This window comes from Nicotiana sylvestris, chromosome 5 (genome assembly GCF_000393655.2).
Source record: "Nicotiana sylvestris chromosome 5, ASM39365v2, whole genome shotgun sequence".
NCBI lineage: Eukaryota > Viridiplantae > Streptophyta > Magnoliopsida > Solanales > Solanaceae > Nicotiana > Nicotiana sylvestris.
The window spans coordinates 174,825,819-174,844,238 of NC_091061.1; the positions used below are offsets into that span (position 1 = coordinate 174,825,819).

Here is an 18,420-nt window from a genome sequence, read left to right on the forward strand (position 1 = left end):
AAACGTGGAGCACTCATATTCTATTAAATATTATATCCTGTAAGAGAATCCCAAACATTTCTAAATATTTTTAAAGAAAATTCTATATAAAATCTTAAAAGTATAAATAAAATTACATATTTATATGTCGGTTTGGTTCGAGTTTGTTTATTCAATACCAAATCAAATTAAATCAAACTTAGTCAAATTTTTTAATCAATTTGATTTGATTTTTTAGTTTGGTGTAATTTTCCGGTTCGGTTTGTAGAGCCCTAGTGAAACTATGAAGACAGGGATCTTAGAGGCCACATAGTGAAGCTGAGGGTTCTTTTATGCAATTTCAAAGTAGAGGGATATAAATGTCCTTTTCCGTTACTCACCTCCCCAGTTAAATATTGAGGCGCCTAAGGGCAAGAGTTTCAATTGCTTTACCCTAAAGCCGCCATCGACCGCCTCTAACGTATTCTGCAGCTATGCCGAAGCATTACAGGCCTGCTGTAAGTTTCTAGCATTTTCTTTTATTGTTGATTAGTTATGTTTCGCCTTTTCAATTTTGATGCAATCTGCCCCTAGGGCTTTGGTCCCGCAGCTTGTGATGTGTGGGTTACTAAAAAAAATTGATGCAATTTGTTTATTGTTTTCAGGGAAAGAAAAAGGAAGGAAATGCAGCAAGATATATTACAAAATCACAAGCTGTGAAATACCTTCAAGTCAGTTTATCACTGTTCAGGTTTTCCCTTTTCTCTCTCTATATTTTTTTGGTCTATTTTCAATCCCTTTGTGGCAGTAGCTTATATTATTATTAACATGTGGAATAAGTAATGAGAAGATGCTTTTTTTGGTCCTGTGTTAGAATGCTCTTGTATTAAAAAAAGGATTTTGTGGTGTTAGAATGCTCTTGTACAATAAACCCCTCGTGGTCCGACCCTTCCCCAGGCCCGCGCATAACAGTATTCACGGGAGCTTAGTGCACTGGGACAGTATTCACGGGAGCTTAGTGCACTGGGACAGTATTCACGGGAGCTTAGTGCACTGGGACAGTATTCACGGGAGCTTAGTGCACTGGGACAGTATTCACGGGAGCTTAGTGCACTGGGATAGTAAGGTGGTAAGGTGTGGTGTATCTGTTGATTTTGGGCTATTGACTGTATTCAGTGATGGAGCCCTTTTGTTGAAAAACTATACTGTGCAAATAGGGAAAATCATTTTTTTTGGGTTATATATATTATAAACTGTTGAGCGGCAAAGGGGTTCAAGTATTGCAGCTTTGTGTTTTTTCTTTTGAGGTATAAGCTTTTTGGTGTCTTTATTAGTATGCAGTTAATGTCAAAATTTTTAGACTTTAATTTGCATGGCAGGGATTTAAGGAAGACTAAATAAACTATACTTCAATTCTGAACACATTGGAGTCTGTTATATGAGTCTGGGCCTAGACTTCTTTATGGAAGATCATTTACTAACTTTTGTTGTTTTCTCTGTCGACACAGGAAGCTATGCATCTTGAAAGGTATTTTCCCCCGTGAACCAAAGAAGAAGGTTAAGGGAAACCACCATACCTACTATCACACGAAAGATATTTTGTTCCTTAAACATGAGCCCTTACTCGAGAAGTTCAGAGAAATGCGAGCATACGAGAAAAAGATTAAAAAAGCAGTCTCAAAGAAAAATCGGGATCTTGCTGAACGCCTGTTAACTCGAAAACCCACTTATACCCTTGACATGCTTATTCGAGAGAGGTTAGTTTATGCGATCATAGACATTATTGTTTTTCAAGTGAGTCAGCAGCATGTCGGGTACTTAATTATTCTTGTTTATCATGATTGTTCTAGGTACCCTAAATTCATTGATGCACTTAGAGATTTGGATGACTGCCTTAGTATGGTGCACTTGTTTGCTGCATTGCCTGCTGTAGAAAGAGAGAAGATACCGGTAAACCGTGTCCATAACTGTCGAAGGTGAAAGGCTCTTTTCAGGTCTGTTTGACAGTGTTATTCATTTACCTATATGCATGCTCATCAAACTTACTCTTCATGGATTAGGTTGAGCCATGAATGGCAGGCCTACATTTCGCGCACCCACAAACTACGGAAAACATTTATATCAGTGAAAGGAATATATTACCAGGTAACTTTGTAGTTCGTGCAAGTCCCACAAACCCGGTGGTATATTTTGCTTAGCTTAATTTACTAATGGATCTCTGCAGGCAGAAATAGATGGGCAAAAAATCACTTGGTTAACTCCACATGCATTGCAACAAGTACTTCCTGCTGACGTTGACTACAACATTATGCTGACTTTCTTGGAATTTTACGAGGCTAGTAACATTTGTATATATCATTATTTTGACTTGCTATTTGAGCCATTTTTGTTGCTTGTAAGAGTAATTCAACTTAAAACCCTTTGAAGTAGAAGTCTTGTTCATTTTCTTGAGTCAGCAACTTGTACTGGAGAGCTAAGTAAAATAGGAATTTGCTTTGGTGAACCATCTTTTTAACTGTGCACCTTCTCAAATGCAAACTTGGCTAGGATGTTAGATTGAAACAGAAAATTTAACCCGTGTGTCTACAGTTATACCATGGTCTCTTGCTCATTCTCTTGCAATTGTGCACAAAATACTAGTTACTTGAAGTGGATTGTCTAGATGTAAGTCCATCTAAGATTTACGTGAAGTTGTATGCCTCTTTGTTGAATTTGAAAAGGGAGAATTTTGTTTGCTTCTGTCTCTGTCTTTCATAGATTTACATTGGTAGTGTTGTATGCATATTCTTAATACTTACCTTTCCAATGAAGAGCTGCATGCACATTTGTTGAATTTGAAGAGTGTATTTTCTTGCCTCTAAGTTGATTTCTCCAATACATTATTATATGATTGTTGTCAAGTTTGACATGTTAAAATTTTCGAATGCAGACACTCCTAGCTTTTGTTAATTTCAAGCTTTACCATTCAATAAATGTGAAATATCCTCCCATTCTTGATTCTCGGCTTGAAGCTTTAGCTGCTGGTAAGATTTCATCTTTTCTTTTTTACTTGATTTTTTATCAGCTGGTTAACAAGATTATCGCAATTTTGCAGATCTTTATGCATTATCTAGGTTCTTCGATAGCAGAGCCTCCATGACAGAGTCAAAAGCTGCTAGTATCTTTGACTCTGATGTGAGTAAGGAGACAAACTATGATGAATCTGAACTTAGACTGGCTCAACTTCAACAGCAGCTTCCTTCCAATGAACCAGGTGCCTTAATGCACCTTGTTCAAAATGCTGCAGAAAGTGATGAAGATGATTCCGAAACCAGAAAATGCAAAGCACTTTTCAAGGATGTCAAGTTCTTCTTGAGTCGTGAGGTTGGAGATGTTTCTTTTAAAGTGGAGTAATATATTTAAAATGGTGGTTAATTTTCGTATAATATATATGAAGAATCTTATATTGAAAGGAACTTAATTTGTTCTTTGCTTCCATCTTTTTCTGCTATAATCTTTCATTTCCAACTGTAGCAGGAAAAAAGGGGTGTGGTGGTTCGTCTTTCTATTATAGCATCGGAGCACTTTAGGAAAGAAAAGTCAAAGTAGAATTGTTATTGGGATGAAATTCATTAGGATAATAGTAGAGACATGCATTTAATCCCATAAAATGATGATAATTTATTTGTGTCGTCAAGGAACTTTAAAACCTTTTATTGTCTGTGATGTTTTTTTCGGATTGGTTATGGTAGTTTCATTTCTATCTTAGCCCTATAGTTTATTTTGAGGAGGTGCTTGGCTGTGCCGGCAGTGGACCATGAGGGATCTGTGTAGCTATTTTGAGCAATGAATCTGGTGTCTATGCCTACTGTTATTGATTTTTTCATCTCTTGTTTTGGATTTGATTCCTCGTTATGTTGGTCTTCATCTTTTTCATATTCATTTATTCTTTCAAGTTTTGGCATTTCATTTTTTCAAGGAAGAATAAACTTCAGAGTCTGTAGCTTCTATGCGTCCCTTGCTTTTGCCCCTTTTCTCACTTGTCATGATGCTTTTAACTAATGATTATTAATAAAAAAATATTGTTGTGACCTTGGTGCCGTTGTACATCCTTTTCCTTTTTGTTCCTCTTCTCATTTATCATGCTGCTTTTATCTCTCATGCTTAGGTTCCGAGAGAGTCATTGTTGTTTGTTATCCCTGCTTTTGGTGGTATCGTTTCTTGGGATGGAGAAGGGGCACCATTTAAAGAGACTGACCAGAGTATTACTCATCAGGTAAGGTTACAAAATTGAAATTTAAATAGCTATCAACCTAGTCTCAAAACAGTTATTGAAATCTTGCTTTAACATGTGTCTTTGAAACTGTATATGTGATATATACTTCTCCATGTGTTTTCAGCCATAAATAATGTTTTCTGTTTTTAATTTCAAAATCTTCTATTAAATGATGTATTTTACTCATTTGCTCAAAGCCTTCCTTTAGTGTTTTCACGTGTAGAAAAATAACTTCACATTTTCTGGTTCTTCCATCTCTTCCTCATATTGTAGAGTTTACAAAAAAGAAAAATGTTACCATTTGATAATAACATAATTTGGAATTGTGCTTCCAAAGCCAGTGCTGTGGTTCTGCTTGGCACACTTCTTAATAGGAAAACATTGACTTAGCAAAAATTTATTAAGTTGCATTTTATGGTCATGCAAATGGGTCCAAAGTGAGATGATGATGCGCGTGTGTGTACATATGCATGTATATTATATCTGTATGAGGTGCTTCTACTCTCTCGGAGAGTGAAGATGCCACTGGGACCTAGGTGGGATGGTGAAAGAAAGAGAAGGGAAAGTAACGAGTAGAGGAATAAGTCCACTCATTAGGCACGCAACCTGCCTGCGTCTTATGTCGTGGTCACGACGCCTTTCAAAGCTCGCTAAGCCTCGCTTCCCTCTCCCCTTCACTTATTAAGTGAAAAAAAGTCACCGGCATATACTACGCATGTATATGACATTTTATTAGTAGTGCCCAAAATGGACTGTGTGCCATTCTATTTGACATTGAAAAAGTGCTAGTGCAATAAACTTTTAACCTCTTCCATTTAGGATAAATCCTAATAGTACCTAGTGTATACTCATTTCGCCATGTGCTGTTTTATCTGGGAGTGTAAATGCAGTTTATATAAGAAATAATTGTTCTTTAAAGTATTAGTTAGTAAATTTTATTGTATATTTAATATCGAGATCTAGTTGATTGATTGAAGTACTAGACTGAAATAAAACATTTGTGGTCATTTTTGAGATTTTAATTGTATATTGGACTTCCTATTTCACCTTGCTGTATTTTGGTTTTATGTGAGAAAAATTAAACCCAGCCTGTGTCAAGTTCAATTGTGCAGGAACGGTATTATATCTGCCAATAGGTTACATGAAGCTGGGACTATTACATGCTGCTTTTCTCTTGTATATTCTGCATCATTTTTTTAAAACAAAATTGATAGGTATTATTAACCATATGAAAAAAGTTGGTGCGAAAACATTTTATTATTTATCACAGCTTCTTGAATAAAATGAGACAAGTTAGTGTGGTTAGGATGTTCCTGATCAAAAGTGTGGTTAGGATCTCCAGCATCTAAATGTTAGGGAAGACTTACAATTGCGTAATATCTAGTGTTCATCATGGAAATCTTGTGCTTAGGGCAGGTGTTCTTTCAGATATAGTGAATCATACTTTTAGTATTACATTCCTTGTGAAATATGTTCTTGCATTTATGTTCATATCATCATATGCTTGTGCAGATTGTTGACCGTCCCACTCAGGGCCACAAATTCCTTTCCCGAGAATATGTCCAGCCACAGTGGATTTATGATTGTATTAATGCACGTATCCTTTTACCAGTTGATGAATATGTTGTGGGAAGGTAAGCTTTAAGATAGTGTGGATTTGCCTTGGGTTTCTATTATTTATTAGCTTGCAATAATAGTCAACTGAATATTGTAATGGATGCATAACATTGTCAACAGGATTCCTCCACCACACTTGTCACCTTTTGTTGATAATGAGGCCGAAGGATATGTTCCTGAATATGCAGAGACCATCAAGCGTCTACAGGCAGCTGCAAGACAAGAAGTGCTTCCAATGCCAGGGGTGGGCAAAGAGGATTTGGACGACCCTCAAAATTTACTTGTGGAAGGCGTCATTGACCGTGCTGAAGCTATTGAAGCTGCCGAGAAAAAACGCAAGGTACTATTTAGATGAGGGATGAAGAAGAATGTTTGATTTGCCTTTAAAAAAAAAGATGATCCCTGGTAGTGTAGTGAAAAACTCTGGAGCTGCATTTGCTTGAAATGCGAACTAATTTTCATGTTGCCTTTCCTAGAAGAGCAGTGGCATTTTACACTTGCTTAGTGATGTTTTAATTCTAGATAGTACGCTCGATCGGTGGTAAAATCATATACAAGATCGGTCCGCGGATCGTTATAAAAGAATAAAGAAATATCCTTCCAATGGCGCTCGGAGCTCTCCCAACGAGCTTAGGCTGGCACTACACGTACGAACTAGGAAAGGGCAGCGACCTTAATAGACTACTCTACCGCTGCAGCCAACAAGCCACTAACGCATAAGATTAAGTTGCTTGTTCCAAGCAACTTTACCTATATCTAGTAGCTTTCAGCTGATTTTCATCTCTACTTTGGTGCTACACATTTTCTCCAGCCTAACAGAATTTGGTTGGTGCAGATGTCAATTCTTCAGAAGCAGTATCATGATGAACTGAAAAAAGAACTTGGAAGTACCCAAATTTCTGCTGCTTCAGATGGGAACAAGGATAGTGTTTCTGAGGACATTGATACTGGAGGAGATTCTCTTCCAGATATAAGACAAATTTCCAAGGACGCAGACAGCATGTCCGATGTTCTCATGCCTCGTAAAAAGAGGAAGCTACTAGATGCTATGAAGGTAATGTTTTCTTTGCTCTCGTAGTTTTACACTGTTATTTTTACTTTAGCATGGCTGATCTATGAAAGAAATGCCATGTTGAAATGGTATTTATGCCATTTAATGGAATAGTGTCTTAAACAATGTTACCTCCGCCACATCTTGTAACTTGCTATTTGTACATTTTATATTGCCGCATCTTAGAATGTGCGCACTGTTTTGTGCATTATGAGGAGGTCTTTGTCTTGATTCATGTATATAATGGTCTTGCAGAGGGGCAAAGAGAAGAAACAAGCTAATGTTGACCGTTTGAAGCAGAGGAACAGAATGATTAAAGAAGGAAAAATATCAGAGAAATAAGGAAGCAGTTAATTATGCCCGTCATTTAAAGTTATTTTCACTGTGCTATAGTCTTTCTTCTGCTTTTCTTTTGTACTGGTAATTCTATAATCTTGTATATTAGTTTATGTACTGCCAATCGGCTAAAATTTTGCTGTCATGGGTAATCTTTATTTTTAGTATTGTATGTGTTAATTGATCACTGTTACTTGGCAGGTTAATACATACTTTTTTCCTGGAGTTGCAAAAGTATTCTTAATTTGGATAGTTTGATATTTCACTGCTTACTAATGTAGGCTTCTCCCTTGCCAAATTAGTGGTCTTCTATTCATATTGTCAACAATAATTGTTGAAAATATGATTAAGGAAAAACTTTTTAAACGAGATAGTCACACAATTTAATACGACATTGAAACAGCAAATTGATTATACATGCAGTGGGAAAGCTAATCTATGATCTAAGCTGCCAATGTCAATGGAGTCATGAGTAAATATTGTGGAAGATCATAGTTCAAATCTCAATCTAGCTAGAACATATTAATGAAGCAAATAAAAATTATGGGAGGTCACAATTCAAATCTCAATAGAGGTAAATAATGTTAGGTAGTTTTTTCTTCATCTGCCTTGAGAGTAAGGTTACTCGACATATTTTTACTGATGTTGTGAGGTGGCAGGTACTCGACTTTTGAAAAAAATATGGCATGATATTGATAAACACAAAATTGATCCATAAATAAATGTGAGAAAAAGATTAAGAGGAAAGATGAGGATCTTGTAGAGTTTACTATTTCGAATATGCTTTAGCAGGCACTAATATAAGAAATTAGAAACTTTTTTACAACTTTATGCATGCTTATCTGATCTCTAAAAGCCAGTTTATTGCATTGGAAAAGTGTAGAAGGATAAACCTTTTTTGATTTTTGTCGAGAAAAAGTAAAGTTGGTCTACCACAGAATACTTGGAGCTTACGATTTTTGCAATAATCTTAAGGGAAAAAATGAAAATCCAAGCGTCAATGTTTTTTTTAGATAGATTTTGAAGGAAAACCCTAAGAAGTTAATTATGTGGAGTTTATATCATTAATCTTCTTTTCATCCCATTTAAAACTCTTGAATCATTGAATTTAAAGAGCAATTAGATGCATAGGACATCCATAATTCACATAGGGTCCGGGAAAGGGCTCACTCCTAGAAATGGTAAAAATAGCACAGTATAGCCAGTTTTCGGACTGGTCATTCAAAAATAGCCAGCGTTTACGAAGTCAATGAAAAATAGCCACTATTTTGCTGCAACAGAGACCGGTCCAGCATAATATACTGGAGATTGGAGCACCGGTTCTCCAAACTCCAGTATATTATACTGGACAATTATACTTGCTGGAACTCCAGTATATTATGCTGGAGTTCTAGTGTACTTATGCTGGTTCCAGCATACTTATCCTGGAACTCCAGTATAATATGTTGGAGTTCAAACATACTTATGCTGGAACTCCAATATTATATATTGGCGTATTTTTCGGGTTTTGAACAGTGTTTTCGCTCAGATTTATCTTTACATGAAAAGTGATTTATTTTGATTACTTTTAAAATTGGGCTATTTTTGAATGACCAGTTGTAAATCTGACTATTTTTGAATTTCTCCCCAAGAAATGTGATGCATTCAGTCTTTGCTTTTTATAAACAACTAAGATAATGTCTAAGATCGTCTCTTTATTTTTTTTTCCAACATCATCTACATGCAAAGTTGAAAATAACATACCAATTAGTACAATGCTAAAAAAGAAAAATTGAAGAATACCCTAAAATTAACAAAAAAAAAGCCCCACCCATACCCCAAAAGAAAGCTTGACGAAATGGGAAGTAGAGGGGTGGTAGCAAAAACAAAATGATGAAGTCAAGACCTTTTGTTTGGTTACGCAACATCATCAACAACTCCAAACTAGCAATCTTATCTTGTTCCTCAAGGGTGTCAATAAGTAATAAATTACAAGTTTGTAACCATTAAGTCCTCATTATCAAACTAGAGAAATCTGATAAATTTAATTTCTTTTCAAACAATAAGATAAGTAAAGTTGTTTCCGTATAACCTATAAGTTATGGATTCGAGTCGTAAAAATAGCCATTAATATTTGTATTAGGATAAACTGTCCATGTCACACTCCTTGGAGGACGACCCTTCTCTTGGCCTTGTATAAATACAAAATATTTTGTACACCGGGCTACCCTTTAAGATCTATAGTAGATCTTGATAGAATAATCCTCACTTTCCCTCGCTTTCTTGCCTTTCTTTCTCCAATTAACATTTCCAATAAATCCTTTGATTTTTGTGTTTTCTTCCACTAAATAACACTGTACTCGTTAAACATCATTATCACCACTCTATCACTTAGATTATGACACTTGGACTATTGCTTAAATACTTAGGGCTGCTTTGCACATGGCTTCTACTATGTATTTTCTTCTCCTTTATTACACATTAAAGCTCTTGTGTCCATTTCCCTTTAGAAGTACCATAAAATATTCTATCCGTTTCAATTTACGCGAATCTATTTTTTTTAGTCCGTAACAAGAAAATAACTTATTTTTATATTCAAAAATAATTTATTTTTATAAATTTAACCATACAAAATATATATGACTTATTTTATACCATAAGTTTAAAACTTTGACTATTTCCTTAAATTCCGTGCAATCAAATAAATTCACACAAATTGATACGGAGTACAAAGTTTGGTACGTATCAGTAGGTTGTCAATATCAGTCACTATAGAGAAATTGATTAGATAAGTAATAATGTGTTTTAAGAAGAAAGGCAAAGAAGAAAATCAAGTAGGGAAATCACTTAGAGCCCGTTTGGACATAAGATTTTTTTTATTTTATTTTTTCGAAATTAGTGTTTGACCATAAAATTTTTATTTTTCGTTCGAAGATGCATTTTAAAATTTTTCGAAAATTTGAAAAACTCCAAAAAGTTGTTTTTCAAAATTTTCACTCAGATCACTCACAAAAATTCAAAACAACTCAAAATTATATTCATGTCCAAACACAACTCTAATTTTTAAATAGCATTTTCACTTGAAAATTTTTTTTCACCTTTTTTTTTGGAATTTTACAATTCTTATGTTCAAACGCCCACTTAAAATCTCCTCTCTTGATGTAGTTTTGTATTTGTAATGAATGGAGTAGTAAGGACCTTTTGTCTTGACAATACAATGGAGTTGACACATTTCCACTGCTTAACATCATTTTTTCTTGATTATAGTCATGACAAATCTCAAATATCTAGCTTAATTTTCATAATTCAAGCTTCTATAGTAGATGCATATCCCTCCTCTTACCAAGAAACTCTTTTACTATATCATTGAAATTTAAGTTGTGACAATAAGTTTGGAGTATTATTTTTATTATATTACTAATTATAATATATATATATATATATATATATATATATATATATATATATATCAAAAGATTTACCTGTACCTATAATAACATATCCAATATTATCCAATACCGTATCGTCCGGAAAAGATTTACCTATACCTACCTAATTAAATACATTATTTAAATGTTTTTTACTCCTCCAATGTGTAAGAGTTGGACCAATTTCTTAATTGTAGTTTAATAAGAAATTTACATGATTCTTCAAAACCAGTAAAACATTAATGCTAAGGTAGTCCAATTTCCTTCTCAAATGTTAAAAGAAAACAAGTACAAGATTCATAATCGAGCAAGAGGAGGCAAAAATACTTAGTGAGTTCTTCAAGTACTTAAACCTCAGTAAACGAAAGTTATCCAATACCAATAAATAGTCAGATAGCACAAGCAATGACGAAGTCAAAAATTTTCACAAGTGTGTTCAAATTTGAGAGAAGTAAAAATTTTTCGGACAAAATATATTCAGTATATGTTATACACCTTTAAAACTTAATTTATTTTATTTATAATTTTTCGATGAAGAGTGATGAATTAACAATCCTCCGGATAATGTAGCTTCGCCCGTGAGCACAAGCTAGCTCTGACGCCACCGAGTCCCTGAATTACTCAAGAGAACCGACAATTTTCTTTCCTTATGCAAGGTAAAGACAACAATAACTCAGTGAGTCCAAAAACTGAGTTAAGATATGGACAATGCTTGAAAACTAAGGGAGCCAAAGTACCTATTTGAAAAAGGGACATAATTACAGTCATCCTCCAATCACAATACTCACTATTTCAACGGCAACTGACATAATAATAGTGGCATTCTTGTCTTTACACTTTCATCATCCCAAGAAGCTTCAGCTTGATATCAACAGCTGAGCGGCAACGCCAAAAAGAAAAATCACAATACTTTTCACTAATATTTGAGCTCTTACTAGCTCAACAGTCACCATTAATGGTTTGAAAGAGCTCAAAAAACCATATTTACTTCACACTGCTACCTCCATTATAGAAACTTCAGTTCTTGATTTGCTTAAAGTTTTGTTCTTTCTTGCTTTTGTGTAGTGAGGGTGAGGAAAGAATTGTTTTTTGGGTGTTTTTCTTGAAAAAATTTGTACCCATTTGAGGAAAAGGTGAAATGGAAGGTGGGTCAAACTCAAAAATGAAAGAAAAAAAGGATAGACAAAAGGGTCAAAATCCAAATATTGAGCCTTTTGTACCAAAAAAAGGTCATGATCCTAGAGAGTTAAAATCTTGGGCTAAAAGAACTGGTTTTGTGTCAACAACTTTTTCTAGTGAGACAGAAAGAGCTAATAGTTTAAGTAGGAGGGATTTTACTAGTGGGAGAGATCTGAATGTGAGGAATGATAATACTGGATTTGATTTAGAAAGAGGGGTGGTTAATAAAACTGAAACTGTATCTCCAAAGATTGAGCTTGATCCCATTTTGGGAAGAGCAAGAAATAGAGGTGTTGAAATTGAACCAGTTTTGGGTGAGGGTTTAGGAAATGGAACAAGAAGAGAGAATCTTGGAAGGAGAATTGAGGTGGAGCCAATTTTGAGAGTTCATAATGAGGAGAGGAAAGATGGTTTGAATGAGAATGGCAATGGTAATAATAGTGCTAATGGAGCTGTAAATGGGAATGGACATATAGAAACAAGGAAGGATGACGACAATGTGGATGAAGAAGTGGGTTATCCTGATGGTGAGGATCCTAGTTATGGAGGGTGGCATAAGTCTCCGCCGTTAAAATGTGGACTGAGGGAAAATCCGGGACTTGGTAAGTACATATTCTGCTTCTAAGATTTTTGAATGTTGCTCTTGTCATTGATTTTGATGATGATATGAGTTGAGCTTACAGAAAGAAATGAGTGTTCATATTGCCGACCACAACTTGCTTGGGACTGAGGCGTAGTTGTTGTTGTTGTTTGCTCGTCATTGATTCGAACTACATTTTTCCCTTTTATTTGTCTGTGAATGTCTTTATGTCGAATAATTTTGGAAGAAATTTAAGAATCTTTTAGAATAGCATTGCTAAGAGAGACGGTTCTATGGCCATCTAAGTATAAGTATAAAGCGGAGCGGGAAGAAATGATTTAGTAATGTAGGGTATTTGAAGTAGAAGAATTGATAAATTACTGTTGGTGGTGCTGAAGTCACATGTACAAAAAGGTTAATTGTTCAATCCATGAAGTAAGGTAATGTAGTTGAAATGGTAATATCCTTAATGAAGCCTTTTGTGGAAAGTAAATTCAAACATAAGAAGTATTTAAAATGCTACCTCAGACAATGTACAGTAGATATAAACACGTTTGCCCAATGGGAACTAATCCCCTTAATGAAAGTGCTTCTTGTTACATTTGAGTTCTCATCCAATACGCATTGACAGTTCTGGACTGTAAAGAATTCATTGCTGAAGTCAAGATATTTGACCAAATAGACAGATCTCCAAATTTCCATTGTACAATGTATAATCAAACTTAGGGTATTTGCTCACAAAATTGTCTTTCCGTTGCAAAGAATGAGTAGATACACGCTTTGAGAATTATTTGTGATGAAGAATGAAGACATTTCATGGTGAAATTTATTAGCTGTAGTATCTGCTGAGATTCTATGTTGATAACTATTGACCTTCTTTTGGTCTTTAAACTGCAGTGCCTCTTATGTACTATGGGTTGCAGCACTATTTATCATTGGCCGGTTCACTTATTTTTATCCCTCTGATTATTGTTCCCACAATGGGTGGAAGTGATGTGAGTAGTTTCGTTATGAACTTGCAACATGAATTATAGTAGTACAGTAAGCAAGTTTATTGTCAGTCTCATTGATTTCATTTTCCATATGGTGACAGAAAGATACCGCCAATGTGGTTTCCACGATGCTTCTAGTATCTGGCCTTACCACAATACTGCACTCATATTTTGGCACCCGTCTCCCGTTGGTTCAAGGGAGTTCATTTGTATATTTGGCGCCTGCATTAGTTATCATGAATTCCGAGGAGTACCGGAATCTTGCTGATCATGTAAGTTGAAAATGAAGTTATCCTAGTGAGACTTTGTTTAGGTAAATGGTTCTTTTATGTATCCATTTTTGTAAGTGTACTGAATATGTTCAAATGATTAAGTAGAGATATAACAAGACCTCCATTGGCAGTTTGTAGCCAAGGCTTAATACTTAAATGTGAATATGTACATGAGGGGATACTTCTAGCATTTTACTGCGCCTGAATAAAGATGCAAAGTAAATGACCTTCATCTTTTACTCTACTACTACTTGAAGGTGTTAATTATTTCCAGAACAAATTGCTTCTATAACTTTGATACCTAAATCAGTACCAATCTATAGTCTTTACACTGCACGACCCTTGGAAAATTTGTAGAAAGACCATGCTTATTCCTCATAATGTGGTGTCAATATTGATTGCACGTGAAATTTGTTTAATTAGTTGTTATACTTTTTACATGCTTTTATAGATGATGGATTTTTACTGATGGAAACTTTTTCGGGTGTCCCCAGAAATTTAGGTACATAATGAGGGAGCTACAAGGAGCTATAATTGTTGGATCGATTTTCCAGAGCTTCTTGGGTTACAGTGGCTTGATGTCCCTTTTACTACGGTAATATTTGAGCCCTTTAACTCATTATCCATCTTGACCAGCCCCCTTTCGTCAATTTCCTTTCTAGGAGAACTTGGAAGAGCTGCATTTCTTTTTTAAATAATATGAGGTAAATTTCAGTTTATACAAATGGTCTTTGGGTTTTGCATGCTATCAAAAAGGAAATAAGCAACCTACTAATGGCTTTTGAAATGTTGCGAGGAAGGTTATCCACCAATTGTGCAGTACTGTGCAGAATCCGGAAACCATCTTAGCCGTAAAGAATGTACTTTTTTCTACAAATTACAAATCTGTCTTGCTATAGACGGGAAGATATCAAAATAAACTGAAGCATCAAGAAAGATGGATTACAATCCATTTTGGGATCTATGTAACCTTTGTAATAATTGTCTGTATAAGTTAAAGTTTTACCAAGACTAGCTTTGAATCATCATTGGAGTCATGGATCATTCTTCTAGTTCTGTTTTTAAGACACTTCCAAGAATTAATCGACATGTTTTAAGAACATATCCTGCAGGTTCATAAATCCAGTCGTTGTCGCACCAACAGTAGCAGCAGTGGGTTTAGCATTTTTTAGCTATGGTTTTCCACAAGCTGGTAGTTGTGTAGAAATCAGCCTTCCTCAGATACTGCTGGTCCTTATTTTTACCTTGGTAGGTAGCTCTGTGAATGTTTCATGATCATACTTTCCATCTTTGGTATACTACTTGTATAGATGAGCTGGTCCTTATTTTTACCTTGGTAGGTAGCTCTGTGAATGTTTCATGATCATACTTTCTATTTTTGGTATACTGCTTGTATAGATGAGTTTTTCCCATTATTTAATGAAATCTTTTTCTTACTTGATTAAAGAAAGAACAGTTTGTATCGGCATGGCTATTCAGTGGCTCGCTCCTGAGCTCTAGTATATGTTTTTCTTTCACTAACTTAGTTCCATCATTTCTCTTTGCAGTACCTTCGAGGAGTATCCGTTTTTGGTCACCGAGTGTTTCGTATATATGCAGTGCGTATTTCTTTCTTGTAATACCTTTGTTATGAATAGTTCTGTTTGTGAGATCCATTAAGATTTTTTAGCTACTGTGAAACTATCATCGCATAATTCATCTGTGTGCTAACAAACAAAAAGAATTATTGCAGGTCCCTGTTAGTGTTGTAATCATTTGGGCATATGCGTTTTTCCTGACGACTGGCGGTGCATATAACTTTAAGGGTTGTAGCGCTGACATACCAGCTTCCAACATCCTTATCGATGCTTGTCGAAAGCATGCAGATACAATGAGGCACTGTAGGACTGATGTCTCCAATGCTATGAGAACCGCTGCTTGGGTCAGGATTCCTTACCCTTTCCAATGGGGTATACCTACCTTTCGGTTACGTACTTCAATCATTATGGTCATTGTGTCACTAGTTGCTTCCATTGACTCGGTGAGTACTCGGTGACCTGTCTAAAGGTTCATTTATGATATTGAAGTTATTCTAGTTAAATATTTCATCAACATGAGGTCTTGTTTTCATAATTCGGCATTTTCTGGCATAATTTTTGTTTTTCTATGTGATTTTTCAATATAGCCTATAGGAAAAAGAATCTTACTCCTCTTTTTTTCTATGCTGACATATTGCATTTCACAAGTAAGATAATTTATGAATATTTTAAAAAAAGAATGAGTTGATATGGAGTTCCATCTTTATTGTTTTTGGTTCATATGAATTTTTTCACATTGCTTCAAAAATAAAGGAAAGAGAAACATATTTTCTCTTACTAATCTTACTATCTTTAAGAATTCAAGACCAATTATTTTGGATACTATCTTTTGGAGCAACAGCAGAGTTTGTTTGAGTTATAAACTGATTAAGATTTTGACATTGTAGATTGGAAGTTATCACTCAGCAGCAATACTAATCAATTTGAAACCTCCGACCCCGGGTATAGTCAGCAGGGGGATTGGTTTGGAAGGTTTCTGTAGTGTATTGGCTGGACTTTGGGGAACGGGTACTGGGTCAACAACTTTGACCGAGAATGTACACACTATCAATGCAACAAAGGTAGCAAGCCGAAGGGCTGTACAGCTTGGAGCAGCTTTCTTAATCCTGTTCTCCTTCATAGGTATGATTTAGCGAAGACATCATCATTAAGCTGGAAAAAGCTTATCTTATTCCTTCTTCTTTTTTCTAATTACAAAGTAATCTAGTCTTGTTCCAAAGGATGGTGTATTGTGTGTTTGGATACTTTATATAAGCTATTTGTCCTCTTTCCTGAATACTGCATTTGGTTAATCAACCGATGTTGTGGCATTTCTATGCATCACTTCTGCACACCAAATTATAAGTTCTCGTCAACAGATCTCTAACTTCAGAACTTGGTGACTCAACTGTCTCCATTTATCAAAAGTGTGTATTTCTGCACGCATGAATGTAAAGTAAAAGATTTTTGGTTTGGTTTGCTTCTGCCGCGGTTTCTAAGTGTTTTCATTAATCACATGTGAGCGTAGATTTAGAAGCAAACACACTGCCTTCTTTTAGATACTGAACCTTTGTTTTCTGGTTATGTGCTTCTTTAACAATGAAAATTATCTCGGCAATGTTGACATGTAAGCTCTTAATCTTTTTACCTGTGTATGGTAGGTAAAATTGGTGCTATTCTTGCTTCTATACCACAAGCATTGGCGGCCGCAGTACTATGCTTCATATGGGCTCTTATTGTAGCTCTGGGCCTATCGACATTGCAGTATACCCAAAATGCAAGTTCCCGAAACATTATAATTGTTGGTGTATCATTGTTCTTTGGTTTGTCGATCCCTGCTTATTTTCAGCAGTATGCACCAGAGATTGGCCTAATTTTGCCTGGATATCTAATTCCTTATGCAGCAGCATCCAATGGACCAGTCCATACCGGCAATGCACAAGTGAGTTCCTCTTAAAGACTTCTGTTATTGTCCTTTAACTCAACCTACAGGCAATCTCATTTTTTTCTTTTTTCTGTTTTGGATTTGATAAAACAAGCATATAGTAGATTTATAGGATGTTTGTATTTCAAATGAATTTCCAAAATTTGACTTTTTATAGTGTAAAGGTCTGAAGTTTGACAAAAATAATGTATCGTTTGTGCAGTATACAGCCAAAATTAATGACAAACCAATAGAATACTTGTCCTGTAAACTCCTTAACATTTCACGCGATTTGATATAACACGGAAACTGTGTACAAGAATGTGTTATTACTATAGAAGATGTATTTTTTACTCCATTTTCCTTGTTAATTTCCATGAATTTGCAAAGAACTGACGTCTTGTTTCTTCCTAATGTTGTTGTCAGTTCAATTTTGCAATGAACGCTCTTCTGTCGTTGAACATGGTGGTTACGCTATTGGTAGCATTCGTACTAGACAACACGGTCCCTGGTAGCAGACAAGAACGAGGGGTATACATTTGGTCAAAGGCTGAAGACATAATGACAGATCCTTCGTCCCTTTTAGACTACTCTTTACCAAGTAGAGTAGCAAGATGTTTCCATTGGGCTAAATGTGTGGGCACATAACAAGATGCAACAAAACTTGCTCGCTGCGTGCCAAACTTCAGCGAAGAAACTTATTGTGGTAAGAAGCATAGCTTAGAAAGAGTACAGCTAAAATAGGTGAAAGGTACATATACATATTTTTACCATCTTATACACAAGGAGGTTAGAGATTTCACCAAAATATAGCATTATCTCTGTAATTGTGAAACAGCCCTGGGGCAATCCCATATTCAACAATTTATTCATTATTATACAGAAATGTAAGTTGGTTTTTTGGTTATGGTGAATTGAATCACTATATTGAAATACTATTGCAATGGTAACCTGCCTTTGGTATCTTTCCCTGTTTGGTTTGTGAAAAAACATTAGAAAAAATTAAGACTGAAGAATATTGGTATGAGATGAGCTCAAGTGGAGTGACATGGCCAGTGGGATTCATGCGACCGGACCCCCACTTGCTTAGGATTGATGCATAGTTGTTGTAAGAAAGAAAATTTACTGACACTGCATGCCCCAAAACTCACCCTACTAGAACTTCTTCTCATTGTCTTCTTGAGCCGAGGGTCTATCGAAAACCGCCTCTCTACCCCCTCGGGATAGAGGTAAGGTTTGCGTACGCACTACCCTCCCCAGACCCCACTAGTGGGATTTCATTGGGTCGTTGTT

General features: G+C 35.5%; 2 protein-coding genes across 2 annotated transcripts; both read left to right on the plus strand.

Annotated features, from left to right (window-relative positions):
- Positions 1 to 365: 365 nt before the first annotated feature.
- On the plus strand, positions 366 to 7,451 carry LOC104231182 (pescadillo homolog). Its single transcript, XM_009784130.2, has 13 exons — positions 366 to 476; positions 624 to 709; positions 1,467 to 1,715; positions 1,809 to 1,934; positions 2,019 to 2,103; positions 2,183 to 2,293; positions 2,888 to 2,981; positions 3,053 to 3,321; positions 4,106 to 4,213; positions 5,726 to 5,847; positions 5,951 to 6,170; positions 6,666 to 6,884; positions 7,137 to 7,451. The coding sequence occupies exons 1-13, from the start codon at positions 453 to 455 to the stop codon at positions 7,221 to 7,223; spliced, it is 1,800 nt and encodes a 599-aa protein (XP_009782432.1). The 5' UTR covers positions 366 to 452; the 3' UTR covers positions 7,224 to 7,451.
- A 3,886-nt stretch (positions 7,452 to 11,337) lies between these two features.
- LOC104231183 (nucleobase-ascorbate transporter 11) lies at positions 11,338 to 18,090 on the plus strand. Its single transcript, XM_009784131.2, has 10 exons — positions 11,338 to 12,405; positions 13,281 to 13,378; positions 13,477 to 13,647; positions 14,142 to 14,242; positions 14,760 to 14,895; positions 15,195 to 15,245; positions 15,380 to 15,667; positions 16,112 to 16,346; positions 16,865 to 17,145; positions 17,554 to 18,090. Exons 1-10 carry the CDS (start codon positions 11,763 to 11,765, stop codon positions 17,773 to 17,775), a joined length of 2,226 nt encoding a protein of 741 aa, XP_009782433.1. The 5' UTR covers positions 11,338 to 11,762; the 3' UTR covers positions 17,776 to 18,090.
- The last annotated feature ends 330 nt before the right edge of the window (positions 18,091 to 18,420 follow it).

Coding starts and splice junctions, on each gene's coding strand:
- LOC104231182 (XM_009784130.2), top strand. CDS start 453: ATGCCGAAGCATTACAGGCCTGCT. Junction 2,104..2,182: donor TGAAAGGAATATATTACCAG/GTAACTTTGTAG, acceptor GGATCTCTGCAG/GCAGAAATAGATGGGCAAAA. Junction 2,294..2,887: donor CTTTCTTGGAATTTTACGAG/GCTAGTAACATT, acceptor TTTCGAATGCAG/ACACTCCTAGCTTTTGTTAA.
- LOC104231183 (XM_009784131.2), top strand. CDS start 11,763: ATGGAAGGTGGGTCAAACTCAAAAATGAAAGAAAAAAAGGATAGACAA. Junction 12,406..13,280: donor GAGGGAAAATCCGGGACTTG/GTAAGTACATAT, acceptor TTTAAACTGCAG/TGCCTCTTATGTACTATGGG. Junction 13,648..14,141: donor ACCGGAATCTTGCTGATCAT/GTAAGTTGAAAA, acceptor GGGTGTCCCCAG/AAATTTAGGTACATAATGAG.